This window comes from Pseudopipra pipra, chromosome 3 (assembly GCF_036250125.1).
Source record: "Pseudopipra pipra isolate bDixPip1 chromosome 3, bDixPip1.hap1, whole genome shotgun sequence".
Classification (NCBI taxonomy): domain Eukaryota; kingdom Metazoa; phylum Chordata; class Aves; order Passeriformes; family Pipridae; genus Pseudopipra; species Pseudopipra pipra.
Window position 1 is genome coordinate 29057244 of NC_087551.1, and position 19016 is coordinate 29076259.

Here is a 19016-nt window from a genome sequence, read left to right on the forward strand (position 1 = left end):
CAGTGCCGGGGGTAGGCGCAGCTCTGGGGGTCGCGTCGCGGCCTCAGCGCGGGCCGGGACAGCGTGGGGGGCGAAACAGGGGAAGCGGCGGCAGCGGGTGAGGCGGGGACGGCGGCGGGCGCTGCCCTTCGCCCGGCGCGGAGGAGCGCTGGGGACGGGGGAGCCGCTCCCGGTGCCGGACCGGGACGCAGTTCCGGCAGGGCGGCCGGGAGCCGAGCGGAGCTGAGGGGTGCGGAGGGAGCGCGGGGGGCCGGCGAGACACGGGCTGGGGTTGCTGGGGAGCCACGGGCTCGGAGCTGGGCCCGGGGAGGGCGGGCGGACGGGCGAGCCGAGTGCGGCCCCCGGAGTTTCTCCACGCAAACCAAGACTCGCCACGGGCCCCGCTCGGCGAGGCCCAGGTGGACCCACACCAGCCTCTGTTAAAGACAGAAATACTTCTCGCCTCACGAGTGCGTTTGTTTGTTCCCCCCTCAGGAGAAGGGATCTGTTAAATGCCGGAGTGGCGACCTGATGCTGCTGAGGACACCTCGCTGCTCAGCGAGGCACTGAGCGACAGCCTGCCTGACAGCCGTAATCTGTTTAGGAGTGTCATCCCAGCTCCAGTTCTTGTTGCTGCCCAAAGTGCTTTCCCCTGCGACAAGGCGCCTTTGTACCACAGTATCAGGTAGCCTTCTCCTGGGCTCTGAGGACAACGTGTGACTTGTGCAGAAATGCTGCGATACTGGGGTGAGATCCCGGTTTCCTCCAACCAGGCCAACCGCAGCTCCTTTGACCTGCTGCAGCGCGAGTTCCGTACCGTGGAAGTCCAGGATCCTCCACTGCACCAACCATCTGCGAATAAGCCCCGGCCCACCACCATGCTGGACATCCCCTCTGAGCCCTGCAGCCTCACTATCCACACCATCCAGCTCATCCAACACAACCGGCGGCTGCGCAGCCTCATCGCCACAGCTCAGGCTCAGAACCAGCAGCAGGCAGAGGGCATAAAAACTGAGGAGAATGAACCTCTGCCATCTTGTCCAGCCTCTCCACCTCTCCCGGATGACCTGCTTCCTCTGGATAGCAAAACGCCCAAAATGCCATTTCAGCTGAGGCACAGTGACCCAGAGAGTGATTTCTACAGGTGTGTTGGTGTTTCTTTGGGTTAGTTTTTGGCTGAAGGAAAGCTGAGTGTTTTTAAATATATATGTAGTTATGTTGCTTCCTCTAGGATGAAGGGTCCAGCAGTTGTATGCAAATTATAAAACGGGCTTCAGAAAGGAAATATTTAGCTTTTTCCTGCGTAACACACGCTTTGTTTAAAATAAATGTGCTTTTGTTTCCTATCAATAAAATGTGGATGTGTAGTGCTGATTTCTGTCCTGTTAGTGCTACATTAAATGTGTGTGAATGGTTTTGCTATCTTAGTGGTATTTTGACAAGTTTGGTTACAGGATGTGAAGTTTCTTCTACTTTGGTCACTTACAACTAAGTTATGTTTTTATAATTGAAAACCCAGAAGATGCATGAGGATGTTTTGGCTGTTTAGCTGTAGGGTCTGCAAAGATGGCATAGTAGCATATTTGTAAGATTTCAGTGGCTAAGGACCTATGACATAGTAACTATCACGTTTCACTCTACTTGTTGTTGGTCTTCTGGTCAGAGGTGGAAATGAGAATGGGTGAAGGGGATTCTTGCCTCTGATACTGGCTGTGCCAGCCAAGGGCTGGAGAAAATGTAAAGGAAAGTTGTGTTGCTTCTTCCTCTGCAGCTAGTCTTTGATTAAATAGTGTTGCCACCACCTCCCTATCTACCCGTCTGACAAGCACTAAATTCACAAGGATGTGTTGCATTTCTTGCAGGATCTCACAATACTTTGTGGGTTATGTGCATTTAAATTATGGGATTAATTCTCACAGCTACAACTTCCTGTTCTTAAATGAAAGACTGTGCACTAATGAACATGATGTGGGAGAGTATAATACATTTTAGTTTTTGAAATGGGTAAATGTGCATCAACAAAATATAACTGATCAGTTAAATACCACTGAGATATTCAATGGCCTGAGGTTGTATAAAATGCATTTTATTGAAAGATGTTGCATTTGGTAACATAGTTCCTCTGGACAGTAGAGTGATTTCTTAATACTGTTTGTGGAGGAACACCATCATCCTTCTGGAAAGATACAAAGTAACTAGCTGAGAGGGATGAAGGGAAATACTGTCCTGTGGGAATAAAGTCAAGGCCCTGTGACTCCTGCTCTGTGGTTTGTAAAACTGAGCAGTTCTCTGTTCTGTCCTCCCCGGTGGCTTCAGCTTGAAGTTCAGTTTTCTGTGGCTCTGGCCATGTTTTGGAGGATGCTTTGTCTTTTTGTTTTTCCTTTCGGGTCTCTGGAGTCTGGTTAAAGAAATGTTATTTAGTCGTCAGCCACGTGGGGGAGTTTAAGGACTACGTTGTGAAAACTGGAGAGAGAAATGTTTTGTGGCTGACAGAGAGTGGATTTATAATGAGCTGCAGTGTATTCTAGATTTTAATTGTGTGCTTGCTAAACCAAACACATTTATGCTTTTCCAGAAGGAAAGCTTTGAGTTTGTTGTTGCATGTTTGTTCTTAGCTGTTTTAAGACACATGAATTAAGAACAGCAGGTGCTGTTCTAGAAGCAAAAATGAAGTTCTGTGATTTGCTGATGCTTCTTAGTGTGTAAAATCAAATTAAAGGAAGAACGTTCTTCCCCCTGATAAAACATGGTAGCACTCAATTTTATGCTGCCTTCTGAAGTACAGTTGTCAGACTTACGGTATTCAACTAAATCCATATTTTAATTTCATTTTTTTTGGCAGTAACCTGGGTCTGAGAAACAATGTATAGGTACATTTAGACACAGGAAGAAAGGAAGATAAGAGTAGCCAGCCTGAATCAGACCACAGGTTTCTTTAGCATAGATGTGTCCTCTTCTATTTTCTTGTTATTCATTTTCATCCTTTGACATGCTGCCCCCTTGTCTTTGGTTTTGTTATGCCCAGGATTAATTTTGGTTTTCCTCTGCCCCGCCCCATACCTGTAACCCCTACCTTCTCCTATCATGAGGAAGAGGCAGAACCTAATTTACTGCTATTTTTCAGTTGGTTTGGTCTTTTCAATCCTCCAAAATCTGTACTACCAGCATTTTTATAATCATGATGCTATTTCTCACCTACAGTTTTTCAGACTGTTTATAAATATGTTGAAACAAACTTTGATTCTGACACAGATCCCCAAGGGAAGACCCGGACTCCACAGTGGAGTGGACATACTTGCTTGTTGATTGATTTGGAGGAGTCTGGGTTTGTGAAGCAGGTTTTCCAGTTACAAAAGCTCTCTGAATTCTTTCTGAGCATAACATATTTACCTGTGTGTCCTCTGATTCTTTGAATTTTCTTGATGCACCAAAAATATGGGGCTTCCCAGCCTGCAGTTCTTCACATCTGTTCTGAGGCTATTAAAAAAAAATGTTTTCACATTTCCTGTCTTCTGGTCCTCATGGACCAATGCAGTTTGAAGGAAGAGGTGACTCACCACAGCTATTCAGCTATTTCATCCTTGGAATTCCTTTAGTATTCCTGGATGAACTACTATCTGGTCCTGGTGATTTGCAAGTGTTGATGTTACAGTTCTTGGGATTCACAATAAGGGATTAATGTTTGGTTTTGGTTGGTGTAGAAACAGAAAGTAAACTTAAAGCATAATTGATGAAGAATGAGTAAGGAACTGTAGACTTGAAACTATCATTTCAACAGGAGACTCCTACCATAATACAACTGCTAGCTTTTCCTTCTTCTCTGTTCAGCTTCCTCAGATTAGCATGGATACATCTTTAAAAGAAACATAACCTACTCATGTGCCTTTTCAGATGCTTTTTCTTGTGTGTACATGGTTGATTTTGTAACAGATTTCTCAGTCAATCTGTCATTTGCATTTCTGACCACGTTGGATGTGTGCTTTGCATTGAAAGATAATCTGTAAACAAAATTGACAACTTGCAGTGTGAAGACAGTTCATGACAGAAGGACCTGTAGTTAAGAAATATCTGTACGGAAGTAGAGGACCATGTGTTGGTGAGATAGCAGGTTTAATGCTGGGAAGGATTTGAAGCAGTGGAAATTAAAGCAGAGAGAACACACTTCCACTGATGAACTAAGCACTTTGGCTTAGTCTGATTCTAAACCAACTGGTGTTCTGGTTATGCCACTGGGATACAATTTATTTTTGCCATTATCTATTGAGCAGTTTCTTTTCACAGCTTTGCAGCTTCCTGTAGACGTAGCATAGGTATTTAAAAAGAGATTTAGTCAGGATGAGATGTAATGAGGCTCTTTTCCGAAAGGAAACAACTTGCTCATTTGAGTTAGTGTGCTGTATTCTTTGATGCACTCTCTGACTAGTATAATCTTCTTTTTCCAATGTTCTCTTTCATTTTACTGCTTTGGAGAGGATGGCTCTGAAGCAGCCTTGTTGTACCTCATTTGGTATAAATCCAACTCCACAGTGTAATGTTTCATGAAATTGTCGTGTTCATAGGAAAAACAGTCCCTCCCTCCATCTGCTGCTGGCGTATGCTCACCTAGAAGGGAGCAGAGCACTTCAATCCCATACTGCAGTTGAGTGAACCTTGGCTAGCAATCCTTGCCTTAGCCCAAACACTGTCCCCTGAAGATAGTTGCATGGGAAATGAACCATGAGCTCCCCTTCTCTCTGAGAAAAATAGCCTAACAGGAGATGAACCTGGGTGAATGGATTCTGCTGCCTTTGTGGGGTGACTTGTTGTCATTTAACTGACTGACATAGAAAATGGGCCTTTTCTGAGTTTTGGAAACTTACTAATTCTGAAAATAAGTCTGGTTGGTATAAATGGACACTATTTTCCTGTCTTCTGTTGTGATTTTCTGCACATTGCTGGTAGAAGTAGGAGAAGGTTGGGCTTTGGGTCTAATGAATTCATAGCTTGGCAGGGAGATTTTTGTCTGGAACATTATCTAGTGTTGGTGATCCATATATAAAAATATAGAACTCTTAGAAATGCAAAAATGAAGAGTGGGAAATTGGCCAGTATATGTGATAAATTTCATACTATATATTCTGTAGCGATCACCTCCAAGTCACCGACCTAATTTCCTGTCCTGTTAATCCATGGTGATGAAGCTTGAGGTATGAAAGCACTTTTGTTTACTTGTAGCTATAGGACCCTGCTAATTTATTAAGTAGGTTTGGCTTTGGATGGTTGCTGAATGGAGAGCCTTTCAGGAAAAGAACTAAGTGCTGCTGAGGGTGGCATTCTGCATAGTCATAGTACCTGGCAGGGTGCTTTTGTAGGTGCTGACTTTATGGATGAGATCTAAAACCAAGGCTCTTTAGGTATGATCATCAGGGAAAAGAATATGTTTGCTTGTCCTTTTTGGGAAGACTTGACATTAGATAGCTGTCACATTTATGACACATAAATGTGTCCATATGGCTCTTTTTGTTCATGTGCATTCTTACCAGAAAGTATCTGGAAGTTAAAGGAGATGAAGAAAAATTATTTTCTCATTTGTTGGTTTCCGTTAACATCTACATTTCAATTATTGCTCTTTGTTCTGGCCTTTAATCATATACCTCTATTGTTTATTGTGGGAAACAGGAAAACAAGAGAAGAAAAAATAAGAAAACCAAAATTGATTGACCTTTCCAAGAGCAAGAGGTGGCGATTTGGCTTTGAATACAGTACCTGAAATTTCTTTTCTCTCTGTCTTTAATTGATTGGATTTCAGGTTGATTATATGCCCTTCAGCATAGTGACCTCACTGCATTTTAATGCTCACAATTGGTTTCTTTTCCTCCAGAAGTTTAAAAGAGATATAATATTCTCTGCTGCTTCTGAGCAGTGATATGCATTGCCAAATGGTTGTTGTATTCTATTTTGCAAGTGGCTAAGCATCCTGCCTACACTTGCCGAAATCTGCGTCTGATTTTTTTGCCCACAGCGTCTCTGTATTAACAGTAGCCTGGTTGTTCAGTGGGTTTGGTAGCATAAGATGCTCTCAACTGATGGCTGCCATACAGCTGGATATGTCCTTTATATGCACTAAAGAAAAAGAGATTCTTTTTTATAGGCATAAATTTTGAGGGTTGTTTTCCTTGGTACTTGTTTATTTCTGTTGTAACCTCCCGGTCCCGGTGTTGTGTGAGACATATGGCTGCTTCTGAACTTCAGAAATCTGGTGCTGAGGTGGAAGGGGGAGTGAGGGAGATGTGACAGTTGATTTATAAAGGAACTGATGATCTTTTAATTCATCTTGTCAGGGTGCCTGCTGTCTTCTTAGCAAAGTAGTTACATAATTGAGAAGGAATTGGGATTTGAGTCATTTTCCATCAATTAATAGCTGGGATGAATCCGTGACCTGAGATCCACATGTTGTTCTTAATATCTGCTCAGAAATATGATCATATACAGCTTTTATTATAGTGTGGTTCCCCCCTTTATTTGAATAATCAGAAAGTGCTGAGCTGGTGTTCTTGAAAATGAATGATTTTGTTCCTGATAGCTCTAAGTGTCACCTTCCATTTTCACTCCTCTGAAATGTTATCTTTTTTACTGCTATGTTTCAGTGGTTTTCTATGGGTCAGTTCTGAGGGTCAGGGGAACCTGAGACTGTGGCCCAGCTTCTCAGTGAGACTGAAGGGTACCTAGTGTAGTTGTTGGAGAGACTTTTATCAAGGCATCAGTGCCGTCTGTGTACTGATTTAATCAGGTCCTGTTACTGGAAAGAGCGTCTGGTGATATGCAAGTGATGTAGGGTGAGAACGAGGGGAATCTCAAGGTGGACAAATAGATCAGAAACAAATGAGAGTGAAATTCTCAGCTTAATTATGCCTTTGGTGGTGAATGAAGTGTAAAAAAAGTATATAAATACCATACTTGGCAGAAAGGAAATTGATTTTTTGACATCAGCATTTGAAGTCCATGTTACTGATATGGGCAAATAGATTACATGCACTTAATTGTGACTTGAGAAATCTGGTAGATACGTGTTTCCCAATCAGAGGCCTTGTCTTAACTCCTCTTTTTCCTCTGTAAAACTTCTGTTTGTTAACTCATGTTGATGAAAAATTTGGGTGGCTGACTGTAAATGTTGTTTGAAGCGCTCATGTCAGTTGTTCTCCGTGTCCTCCACCCTGCGTGGTCACTCCTTCCCACTTAGCAACACAGAGAAGAGAACAGAGGTCTCAAAAGCAAGGCCAGAGAATGCTGCTTTATGGCAGAACCTCTCCAGGCCTCCTCCCAGGGTCTTGTGTTTGCATCTTAGGTTATATACAGGGATACTTCTTTCAGTGTTGTTCTTAGTGACTGCTGGGAATGAGGACAGGGAAACAGTATCTTTGGCTACAGTGTATCTTTATGAAATGTATGTGTATCCCATTTCTTGCTTTTTTATATATGTCTTTTGCATTAGAAATTCCAATCTTGTCTATTCCAGAAGCCTTTGTATCTCAGTGTTAGGTCTGTGACATTAGAGGTAATAAGGAAAAGAAATGTAATTAACTGAGAGGGGAAATGATTTGCATTCAAGTTATTTACAATGCCCTTTTTGTTTGTGTCCAGGACCCATTTAATTCATTTCTCCAGGAGAAAAGCTCTTGGGTGAGAAGAGAGTTGCTTAAGGTTTCAGAAGATTTGCATCCCACATTCATGAATCACCCAAGGACTCTCGCAGCATTAAAAGGGGAAATGAAAATTGGAAGTGCTGATTTGGAGGGAGGGGAAGAAGGAAAAGCAGATAAACCTTTACTAGGTAGTGTTCATATGCAGTGGAGAAGTTGTGGAGAACCCCAAACTCTCTGCTTTCGCTTTGTCCATCACTTATTATTGACAATATCTTTTCAACTTATCTACTCCTTTCAATTTTTGAAAGTGTGCTATTTTTGTCTTTTCTGGTTTTTAGAGGAAAAGGGGAGCCAGTGACTGAGCTGAGTTGGTCCTCCTGCCGGCAACTTCTCTACCAGTCAATGGCCACCATCCTGGCTCACACAGGCTTTGAGTGTGCCAATGAGAGTGTTCTGGAGACCCTGACAGACATTGCCCACGAGTACTGCTTGAAGTTCACCAAACTGCTGCGCTTCGCTGTGGATCGAGAAGCTCGACTTGGGCACACCCCTTTCCCTGATGTCATGGAGCAGGTCTTCCATGAAGTGGGCATTGGCAGCGTGCTCTCTCTGCAGAAGTTCTGGCAGCACCGCATTAAGGATTATCACAGCTACATGCTTCAGGTGAGAAGAGCATTAGGGACCCGACAGCACCAAGAAATGTACCCCCAGTACAATTGCTTCTTCCTGTGGCAAGTCCTGAGTCTTACTGGGGTGAAATCCAATTAGAAAACCTCCTGGATGTGGAGGGGAGTCATCAAGGGAAAGAGAAACAGGATTTTTTTGACTGGAAGACAGAGCCCCTTATTTGTGTCCCTACTGAGGCTGAGGATGCTCTACTGATGGCTTGCCTGAGTTAAAGGAGAGTCCCCCAGCTCTTGAATGGCCCAGACAAAAATATCAAGTAGAGGTAAAATCAAAACTGACTGATAAACTGAATTTTCTGCTTTAATGGAATATTTGGCTGGAAAACAAGTAAGGAGACAAAAATTACTAAGTCGTGCAGAAGTTTGTGTTTGCTTAAGCAAGGGGTGACTTCCTTAAGCTTTGGTAGGAGTATAGGGTAGTATTGTGCTGATCTGACTTGTCACACAGGTGCTACCTTCCACTGTAGAGGAGACTGTGCTTCTGTTGAGAAAGAAGATGAATTGTTAAATAGAGGCATCAATAAATGTAGGTTGTAAGAATAAGGGTATGGTTTCTCTCTCGGTCCCAGTATTCTAAGAAATTAAACATGCATCTTGTCTGAATGATATGAGGCTGCCTGTTGTGGACTTAGAGAAATGCAAGGATTTGAAGTGGAAATCATGCTCCTACTTATCAAAAACAAGGCTTGAATCAAGTAGGTAGCCTGTGACCAAAAACAAAACCTGCCATTCCTTCTTCCTATGAGTGCCAGTTGACTCATTTTGGAGCAGCTACCTTGTGCTCCTGCTTTTCCCAGGGCTGACACCTTGTGGCTTACAGAGGCAGTGTAAATTAGAGACACATGTAGTATGTAAGTTGTGATGGATTCTGAGGTTTGTGCTTAAAAATAACATCATCAAGATCTGTCTTCATTAAAACATTCCTGTTCAGAAAACCAATTGTGTTCATTTTTGTTCAAATGTTTTTATTCAGATATTCTGTCTTTTTGAATTTGGGCTTTCTGTGTCATTCTGCTGATGCAGTTTTCTCTCATCCTGCAGCCAGTCGTTGTCTTAGTGGTTTTGTTCTTTATACAGGGCTGAGGTCCACAGTAGCCTCTGTATTTGGAAGCATATCTAGAAGGGGGAAATAGGCTTTGCTATTCTTTTTCCTACTTGCTTCTGTTGTTAAAAAGCCTTGGGATTTTCCTGAGCACAGTTCATTGACTGTTGGGATTTAGTTGTATAAACAAGCATTTGTTAGAAGCAGATAAAATCTGAAATTTTTAAAATTAATTGCTTACTCTTGTTAACTTTCTGGAAGTACAGGGTAATTCTAAATCTCATTCCTGTATTTGTTCCACTTTAACTGGAGAAAACTTCTGTGCTTTTTGCTGTGAATTTGTCAGAAGGTACTCAGGCTTTGTCCAGTGGTGACTACAGAGCTGACGAAGATCTGAAGTGCTTGATTTTTAATGCTGGGGTAAATTTGTTACTGGAGGATGGGGGACAATCTTATAGGTAAAACCAAAGAATAAGACAGACACTTTGCTTTTGTTCCTTGCTCTTTTTAAATTTCTGGGCCTCATCATCTCTGTCTGAGAAATCTTTGTCAATCAGATGTTAATGGATTAAACCTCTTATTAAAGCCCCTTGTTACAGGACAGAAGGTGCACTTAAAGAGGGAAAAAAAAAATCTTTCCTGTGTAGCTAGTAAGCTGTTTACTTTTTCGTTTGGGTCAGATGTTAATAACATTCTGGGAACAGAGTGCACTGCAATGTAATTGCCATCAGAGTCTCTGAAGTCATTCTCACCTTTCTGGCCTCTTCTTCACCCACTGATCTTGGACAGGTTAGCAAGCAGCTCTCTGAAGAATACGAGAAGATTGTCAACCCTGAAAAGGCAGCAGAGGACACAAAGCCTGTGAAGATTAAGGAGGAACCTGTGAGTGATATTACTTTCCCCATAAGCGAGGAGTTGGAAGGAGATCTGGCTTCTGGTGACCAGTCTTTGCCTGTTGGAGTCCTTGGAGCTCAAAGTGAGCGCTTCTCAGCCAACTTGGAAGTAGAAGCTTCCCCGCAGACTTCAGGTAGGGATTTCTTGCTGCTCCTGGAAACAGTCCATTAACAATTCCTTGTGATCTTCTTTCCTCTGGGTAGTTTTAGATTCACATTCAGAGATTCATGTTATTGAGAGGTTGCAGGTCATGTTCCTAAGGTAGTTTAGGCACCAAATGACTTCTGGAAATACAAATGATACTTGCTGCTGTTCTCCATGTTCAGAAGTCACCCTGGTAGTGACAATCATTGTATTATGAAAACTTATCAGCAACTTATGTGAAATAGGCTCATGGAAGTCCCTCCTAGCATCTCTACCCCAAAACCTGCTGTTGTTAGCTGAGGCCATGGAAAGTGAAATGGTGAGTGACGTACCGGGGTTATGGAGACTGCACTTTTTTCCTCAAAGTGCAATTCCTTGATGTTGGCATTGAAGCACACTGGTGCTGCTGTGCCTTTTCTATATCTATATACAAGTTTCATTCTGTTCTATGTTTAGTAAAGCTAAACTTCCTGTGAAATGAAGAAGATATTCATCTTCCAAAGAAAGGCAGTTTTAATTTTGTATAGAACCTTCTGAACTCTGGAAATCCCTGCAATAATAATTGTTTCACTTAAAAATCTGGTTAAAAAACAATGAAGCCTGTCCTCTTAACCCTAAACTAAGTAGCATATATAGTGAGGGTAGAGTATACCTCTGAGTCCATTAAATTTTTTACATTGTGCTGAGCTTTAAGAAAGCACAAATCCATCTGATGTTTTTCTGAAAGCTCCTGCTGTTTTTCATTGCACCTCCAATATGTGAATTGTTTGCATTTTTGTGGGAGAGGGAACAGCAGACTCCTCTGGCCCATCTGGGATTGTGAGTGATTCATCTGGAAAGTTCCGTATTAGCATTTACCACTCGAGACCCAGAGGTTAGCATGCTAGCTGTATATTAAATGCCTCTTGCCTCTCTGATACCGAATTGATGTTTTCTAATTAAGAATACAAGTGCTCTGTTCCTTCCTGAAAATCCCTCTTCACTTCATAAGAGCCTTTGGAAATCTCATCACTGTGAGAAGTCCCAGTCTAGGGCTGGGCAGGCTGGAGAGTGTAATACCATACAGAGCAAGAAAAAGCTGCTGCAATTAGGACTCCACCCTCTCAAAAATACAGGTGTGAGGCCCAAAGAGAGGTCAGTAAGCCTTCAGTGTCTGAGGGCAAAACTCTCCTTACAGCCTTCCCCATTCTTTTTGTGTTTCTGCTTATGCCTGATGTTGCAGTTGTGGGCTAGTTGCTTAATTTCATTGCAGTTGGAGAATGGATGCAAAATTGGGGACTTTGTTCCTCCACCTATCAGGATAACATGAGGATTAGCTTATTTGTAAAGTACTTTGAAGTTAAAGTGCTTTGAAGATGAAACATCCTGTGTTGATGCTTAAGTACTTTTAGTCATTAGTGACACTCTCAGTGATAGGTGACAGGGCTGAATGGAGTAAGAGCAATTGATGATGGAAAGACACAGTTTAGTTCAGTGAGCATCTCTGATTATTGTCTAGACTGGAGCTGTACCTGTGGAACTGATAGTGTTTTAATGATGTGTCCATTGTTGTTGAGAGGGATGCATTTACTTATGATTAACATAAAAAGGACTTTTCATTAAGGCAACTGAGCTAATGTGGGTTGTGTTGCCACAGAGGTCTCATAAACCCTGCTTTGGGTTAGCTGCTCTGGAAAAGATTCCTGACTTCTTCATAAAGGAGAGTTCTCAGTACAGATGTGCTGGGAGATTTCTTCTCTGTGTAATTGCTACTAATAAGGGATTATTGTTACTAGTGTATTGATAATAGGGAATAATAGTGGGTTTGGCTCAGTACAAGAGATTAGGTTGTGCTTTCAAACTGTAACTGTGCTCCTTGAGACACAAGGTTTGTAAAACTCATTAAAACTGGTTTCCTATTTTGCTTGGCACGTTTGGTTTGTTTTTGTTTTTGTTTTTGTTTTTGTTTTGTTTTGTTTTGTTTTGTTTTTTTTTAATTTTTTTCTTTTTAGTTTTATTTTTACTTATTTTATTTTTCATGTGAATTTAATGCCACACAAGAGGGACCAGATTTAAAAGTGAGAAGATTTCATGGTTCAGTTTTGGACTGTTTATGCCCATCTCAGCAAGGAGCCCAATTAATGCATTTTTAAGAGAATTTTTGTGTCTCTTAAAACTGTAAATAAAGAGAAATAATGCAATCTGTAATTGCTACTCTTGGGGAGAAAAACATTTGCTGTTATCAAGAAATATGATTTCATTATCTTGTACAGAAAATCCTCAATCTGCTCAGATTGCGCACTAGTTCAGAAGTTTTTTATAAAAAAGGTGGATGGGGGAGAGCTATTTCCCGTGAGTGTGCCTGTGAGGTTGAGCCAAGAGAATTTCTTTCTGTTGTGCTGAAGCATGGGATGAGACCTGTGGGTGTTGAGTACAAGGAGGCAGGCAGGTGGCTGTCTGCAGCTCTGATGTCCCTGCATTTCAGTGCTGAAAATGCTATTTGAGACTGTTCATCTACCTACTCCTCTGCCCTCTCACTTCACCTCCCTTCCAGAAGTCCAGTATGTCTGACAGTTGCAAGGACCTCATAATGACTTCTGGACTGCCTCAAAGTCCTGCTTATGCAGGGTCTAGTTCATGTGCTGTTGGTGAACTCACTGCTGCTTAGGTACTCCTTCTGGAGAGTCATATGAAGTTGTTTCTCATGGAGAAAATGACCTGGAGGCTTGCAGTGAAAGGATAGGATGTTTTTTTAGAGTGGCAGTTACTGGGCTGTTAGAACAAAAAAGCCAACAGTTATTTTTTTTAAATTAATCACAGTGCTTGTTGCATTTTGTTGGTTTTCCCCCCAGCCTAGTTCACCCGTGGCTTTGCTTTTGCTCTGTCTTTATCAGTGCTGCTGTCCCTTGTATCTGCATGCTGTTTATGATTTATCTTTTTACTTAGTTATTACCGTGTGCTTTTTCTTTTTCTAGGGGCTGAGGTGAATGCTTCCCCACTCTGGAACTTGGCACAGGTGAAAATGGAGCCACAGGAAAATGAGGAGGGTAATGTACATGGCCATGGGGTCCTAGGCAGTGATGTCTTTGAGGAACCAATGTCAGGCATGAGCGAAGCTGGGATGCCACAAAGCCCCAATGGCTCTGAGAGCAGCTACGGTTCTCATTCTGCTGACAGTCTGATGGGATCCTCACCTGTCTTCAACCAGCGCTGCAAAAAGAAGATGAAGAAGATGTGAGAAGGAACATTCTTTTTATTTAGTCCTGATGGTATTTAATAGACTGGAAGTGAACTAGGAGAGTACTGTGATGGCTATGATTCTAACACAGGGCTGGCCCTGGTGTATGAGGGACCTCATACATAAAATTACTGTGAGAGGTTTGATGTGTAGTGCACTTCAGCTCCCCTCTTTGCTGGCTTCTGTACTCCATCCTGACTCATGAGGTAGAAGATCACCCATTACATTTGACGGTGGCATGACTTGCTTTGGCAGATTAATGAGGAATGTACCAGGGAAAAGTAGTTGTGAGGAGGTTTGCTAAGTCACAGAATCATTGAATAGTTTGGTTTGAAGGTACCTCATGATATTTCTACTCCACCCCCCTGCTCAGAGCACAGCCATTTAAAGCAGGTTGCTAAGGGCTTTGTCCATTTGAGTTTTGAGTATCTACAGGCATAGTGATGCCGAACCTCTTTGGGTAACATTTTTCCACATTTGACAACCTTCATAGTAAGAAAAAAATATTCTTGCATCTATTTGGAATTTCCCGTGTTCCAGCTTGTCTTCATTGCCTCTTGTTCTATCATTGCTCATCTCTGAGAAGAGTCTGACTGTCTTCTCTAACCTCTTAATATCTCTGGCTATTAAGTGACTATATACAATGAGATCTCTCTCTAGCCTTTTCTCATCTCAAGTGTGAAGAAACCATGTTCCCTGAGCTCTCCTTGCTCGTCCTGTGCTCCAGCTCCCTAACCAGTTCTGTGGCCTTCCACTGAAATTGCTGCAATGCCCTTGTGAAGGGGAGCACAAAAGTGGATGCAGCCCACCAGACAGTCTCACAAGTGCTGAATAAAGAGGAATAATAATTTCCCTCAATGTGGTTGCTTCCCTCATGCTTGCTGACTGTTGGGAGTGGCAAAAGAGTGTTAAGGTAGGGTATTTTAAGTTAGAGAGCCATTGCTGATGATTATGATGACCTAGCAAAGATGCTGTAGCATGGTCTCACAGTGCCAGCTCACTCAGTGCCTTCAGATTAATCCTGTTGGTTCCAACTGGCTTAAGTTCTTGCTAACTCAGTCTTCCTTGCCATAGGTAAAGCTTTATTACCACACACCGATTGAAGGCCTGGGGACCTGACAGGCCTTAAGGCAGAACTTATCAGTAAAAACAGACAGAAAAGGTGTTGTGTACATCAGCCACAAAGTACAAAGAACATCCTTTGTCACTGTATTGCCTGCATTGTTGAACAGTAAACCCATATTTTCTTATAGTTTCTTTTGCTTCCAGTGTACTTATAAAAGCCTTTCTTCACATCTCTTACCAGTTTCAACTCCAGCTGAGCTTTGGCTTTCCTAATTGTTCCTGCATACTTGGGCTGTGTCTCTATATCCCTGCTGGCAAGCCCATCCTCATTTCCACTTCTCTGTACTTTTTTGTTTGTGTTTTAGCTCAGTCAGGAGTTCCCTGGTCATCTTTGCTGGCCTTCTGTCATGGCTGCTTTAATTTCTGCTTGTCAGATAGGACTGTTTTTCTACTTTGAGAAAGCTGTCTTTGAAGATAAGGCAGCACGCTTGGGTTCCTTTGGGAAGCCAGGGTAGTCCCTCATGAAATCCTGCCAAGACATTCCTTGAATAAACCAAAATTTGTCGACCTGAAGGTACAGGACTCTGTCTTGTAAACATTTCTCGGGATTTTAGATGCCACAATTCCATGTCTTCTGCAGCCAAGACCTTCACATTCTCCACCAATTTTTTCCTTGTTAGAAACAAGTCAAGCAGAGCTTATTCCCTAATTGATTTCGTGATCATTTAGTCAGGGAAGCTGATGCGGTTTTTTGGAGAGAATGAAGCAGCTTTTAGTATTGGTGTGAGCCCATACTGGCAATGCAGACTTTTCCTTTGCTGTCATTGGCTTGAGCGCAGCAACTTCAGACTGGGTGAAGTTTCATATTCAAAGTTGTTATCTTGACAACTTAGTCTGAAACAGAATCTATTTTGCTGCTTGCTTTTACAGCTCGGCTGACTGATGGCATTTCTTTTGTTCTGCACAATTCTCAGTTGATCAACTCGGTCTTTAACTTGATTCAGTGTGTCTCTCTCTCAAAAGGGCTGGAATGAACGTGAATCAAGAATGAACAGCCACTTAAACTGGCTTTATACCTGTAACCCCTTGGGATGTTTGAGGGAAATTTACCAAACCTCCCATTTATCCTTACAATTGCAGGTTTATCTTTTGAAAGAATGAGCTTCAGGCATAGTATTTTTGTTTCTGTATAACATGCCTGGCCTTAATTCTTTTTTCCTAACTGTATTTCTCTTCCACTTTATAGAAGTGGAAGCCAAACATAAAATTCCTCAATGTCTAATAAGAATGTGTGACCACAGGCTTTTATGGACAATGGAGTTAAAATTGTCCATCACAGTTTTAAAGTTTTCTCCTGGGAGTTCAATTCTCACTATTTTAAGCCTAGTCAGCAGTAGAAGAGCATACCAGGAAATCTTTATTTTGATTCCCCCTGAGTCACCATTAGGCAATCTGCAATGTCCCCGTTTTGTCAGCCGTAAAAAAAGAATGGTAATATTTGCCTTTCAGAAGTATGTTTGAGATTTAGTTACTATGCAAAAAAAGGCACAGTGATCGTTCAGAGAGTTTTGAGAGAGTAGTGAGCTTTTATTCAATTCTGGTACGACTGTTGCTGGCTGGAGAATGTTTAGATGGTCACTGAAATGTTACAGTCCTATATGATACAGGTTTTAAGCAAAACTGCTGATCACAAAGAAGTACAGCACAACTCTACTGTTCAGCTGCCCAGGTACAAGGAAGGCATTTGAGGTGGTATCTTCTCAGCTTTAGATGTCTACATCTAAATTCTTTCCTCTGGGCTCCAATTGCAGTTGAAGAGAAATAATCATTCTTAAGTCACTGTTCTTTTGGCCTTGAAGTAGAAGTATAAAGCGGGTCAAATGAATGGCATTTTTAGAAATGTCTGTTTTTCCTTTGTGTGCTCATAGAGTGAGTTCAACTTGACTACCTCTGCTGAAGACATCCACACCATCAATATCTGACATAAAGGATCTGACTTTAGCCCTTCCTGTCTGGGAATCAGAGGAGGCCTTCTCCTGCTAGGCCAGTACTTTTGCTTTTCTTTTCTGCACATTTAGCAGAGTTTGCCATTCAAATGGCCGTAAGGGGCTAAGAGTAGGCTGCCCATCTCAGCTAAACCAGTAGACCCAGTGTTCTCCACAACACACAGAATGTAGAGTGTGCTAGGCTGGGGTCTTGAAGCTCAGCCTGATTTGGCCCTTGTGTCTGATACTGTGTGAGAACACCTGTCATTGGGCTTTTCTCTGTAGATGCTTTGCAAACAGGTGTATTAAAGTATTCTCGAGGCCAGGGTACTTATGCAAAGTCTGTTGCACTATTTTCAGGAGCTGAATGACAGAGTGACTGCTGCCAGCATCGCTTGCTCATTTGCAAGATTTCAAGTGGGCTAAAAATGAAAATCTAGTGTTCTCCAGGACTTTGGTTAAACCTCCTAAGTGTTAATCTTAAGTGCTTTCTTTGTATTTCTCATGTGCAGATGTTCTTTCTTTCTTTTGTGATTTTTTTTCATTTCATGTCCCTTTTCCACACCTGTTTCACCCTATAACACACACTGCAACAAGCCAAGCCTGAGTGCTTCAAGTGTATTTAAATACAGTGGAAATTCACCCTCCTTTGATTCAGCTGTGTCATTGCAGTGTAAGGAAGAAGTGTCATTGATTCTCTTTGGGATGCATGTTTATGCAGAGGTGAGAAATCCATCAGCATTGCTTACATACTTAAAAATGAAGGCAGAGTAATAGCTGTACCTCCTGTTCCCACACTATGCTAAGGGTTGCTGCTGACATTTGTGTGCTTGAAGTTTCCTCTTATGCATGTGGAAGTTTCACCTTCTGGGTGAGCCCTTCCCCTCTGAACATTTATGGTTTTTAGATTTACAGTAGTGTTCATCATGCATGAAATAGTGAAATTTAAAATCCAGCTCACAAAGTCAGATACAGACAATATGCTCTTTTGATGAATCAAATAAGATTTTGCTAGGTGTTAATGCAGCCTCGGGCAGCTAGTGAGGTGTTCATTGACCATGTAATCCCCAAATTTTAAGCCACTGTGAGATTATGCAGTGGGTTGGAATGAAGCTCTGCTCTTGCAGTTGTTTTTTGCTGATCGCTGGTAAAGCACTCTGCTGACCCACCTGCTTCAGCAGTCTGCACTTTTGATAGTTCTTTCATCTTCTCTCCGTTCTCTTTCCAAAGGTGGGTGGATGAAAAATTGGAATATTGAGTATTGACCATGTCCATATCCAGTAGCATTGATGTCTTTTAGTGATTTAGTTTGCCATGATTGAAATTGGTGGGAACTTTGATATCAATTTGGAGAGCAAGATCTGTGAATTACTTGGCTTTTGAAGTGTTTTGCATAGGAATCATACAGAATTGTAGTTGAGAGAGCACTGTGCATCATATTCCTTTTTCCCTCTAGCAATACCTTTTTATTCCTTTTGAAGAGTTTTGCCTGGTATCCAACAAAGTTCTCTCTATAAATGGCAGTGTAACAACTGTAGTATACAGCTCTGTGTCAGACTGTGCTACCTAGTGATTTAATTCCGAGGCCATCTATGCTAATTTCAATATTCATAATGATGTGCAGAAAAAGAGATGTTTGCTGCATAGAAATTTACAATTTAAAAAGAAAACAGGAAAATAAGATTAGGTAGGGGAGGTGAGGCCAATCTGATTATGTGCTCAGTTCTGAGACTAATGCAGGTGTTATGTGTGAAGGATGTTTTACTTAAAATGTTTTTGTACATGCATGTGAACGAAATATGTAACTTTGCTTGTGTTTATATGGGACAAAATTGCTTCATAATATTTCAGGGTTGGGTTTTTTCCTTGCTCTCCTGGAGAGAGTTTCTTTGTAATTTCTAATAAAATAAAATAAATAAACTACTCAGAAATAAAAATCCTGAAAGCGTTGTGTGGATATTTTGGTTTGTTTTGAAGAATGGTGCTGTGAATGCAAAGTCTGCTCTTGGGGTTCTGTCTACCCTGACGTGGGATCTGAGTAGACCTTTTGCAGGCCTAAATAAAGGGTTGAGATGATATATCAGTGTTAGTGTCACAACTAGGAAGACAAGATATATTATTCCAGGAAGTGGCCAGAGAAAATGCAAGTCTTATTTTTCACAGGTGCCAGTGTTAGTGAGCCCCTGAAGTGATATTAGAACCACAGTGCAAGTATTGGTATTCATCTAGCATAATCAAGTGCTGTTTCTGGAGCAACTGCTTATATATACTTCTACTCCTTATATTAACAGACTGCCTAGGAGCCCTGCTCCAAGCCGTGTGCTTTGCTCTTTTATGTGCTGGTCTACTTCTTTTACATTCTGCTCTTTTTTTCTGGGGGAC

The 19016-nt window shown here is 41.9% G+C and overlaps 1 protein-coding gene across 1 annotated transcript; it reads left to right on the forward strand.

The window, feature by feature from the left end:
• Window positions 1-135: 135 nt before the first annotated feature.
• SUPT7L (SPT7 like, STAGA complex subunit gamma) lies at window positions 136-18583 on the forward strand. The gene is made up of 5 exons (XM_064648449.1): window positions 136-229; window positions 475-1123; window positions 7940-8264; window positions 10119-10356; window positions 13322-18583. The coding sequence occupies exons 2-5, from the start codon at window positions 711-713 to the stop codon at window positions 13582-13584; spliced, it is 1239 nt and encodes a 412-aa protein (XP_064504519.1). The 5' UTR covers window positions 136-229; window positions 475-710; the 3' UTR covers window positions 13585-18583.
• The last annotated feature ends 433 nt before the right edge of the window (window positions 18584-19016 follow it).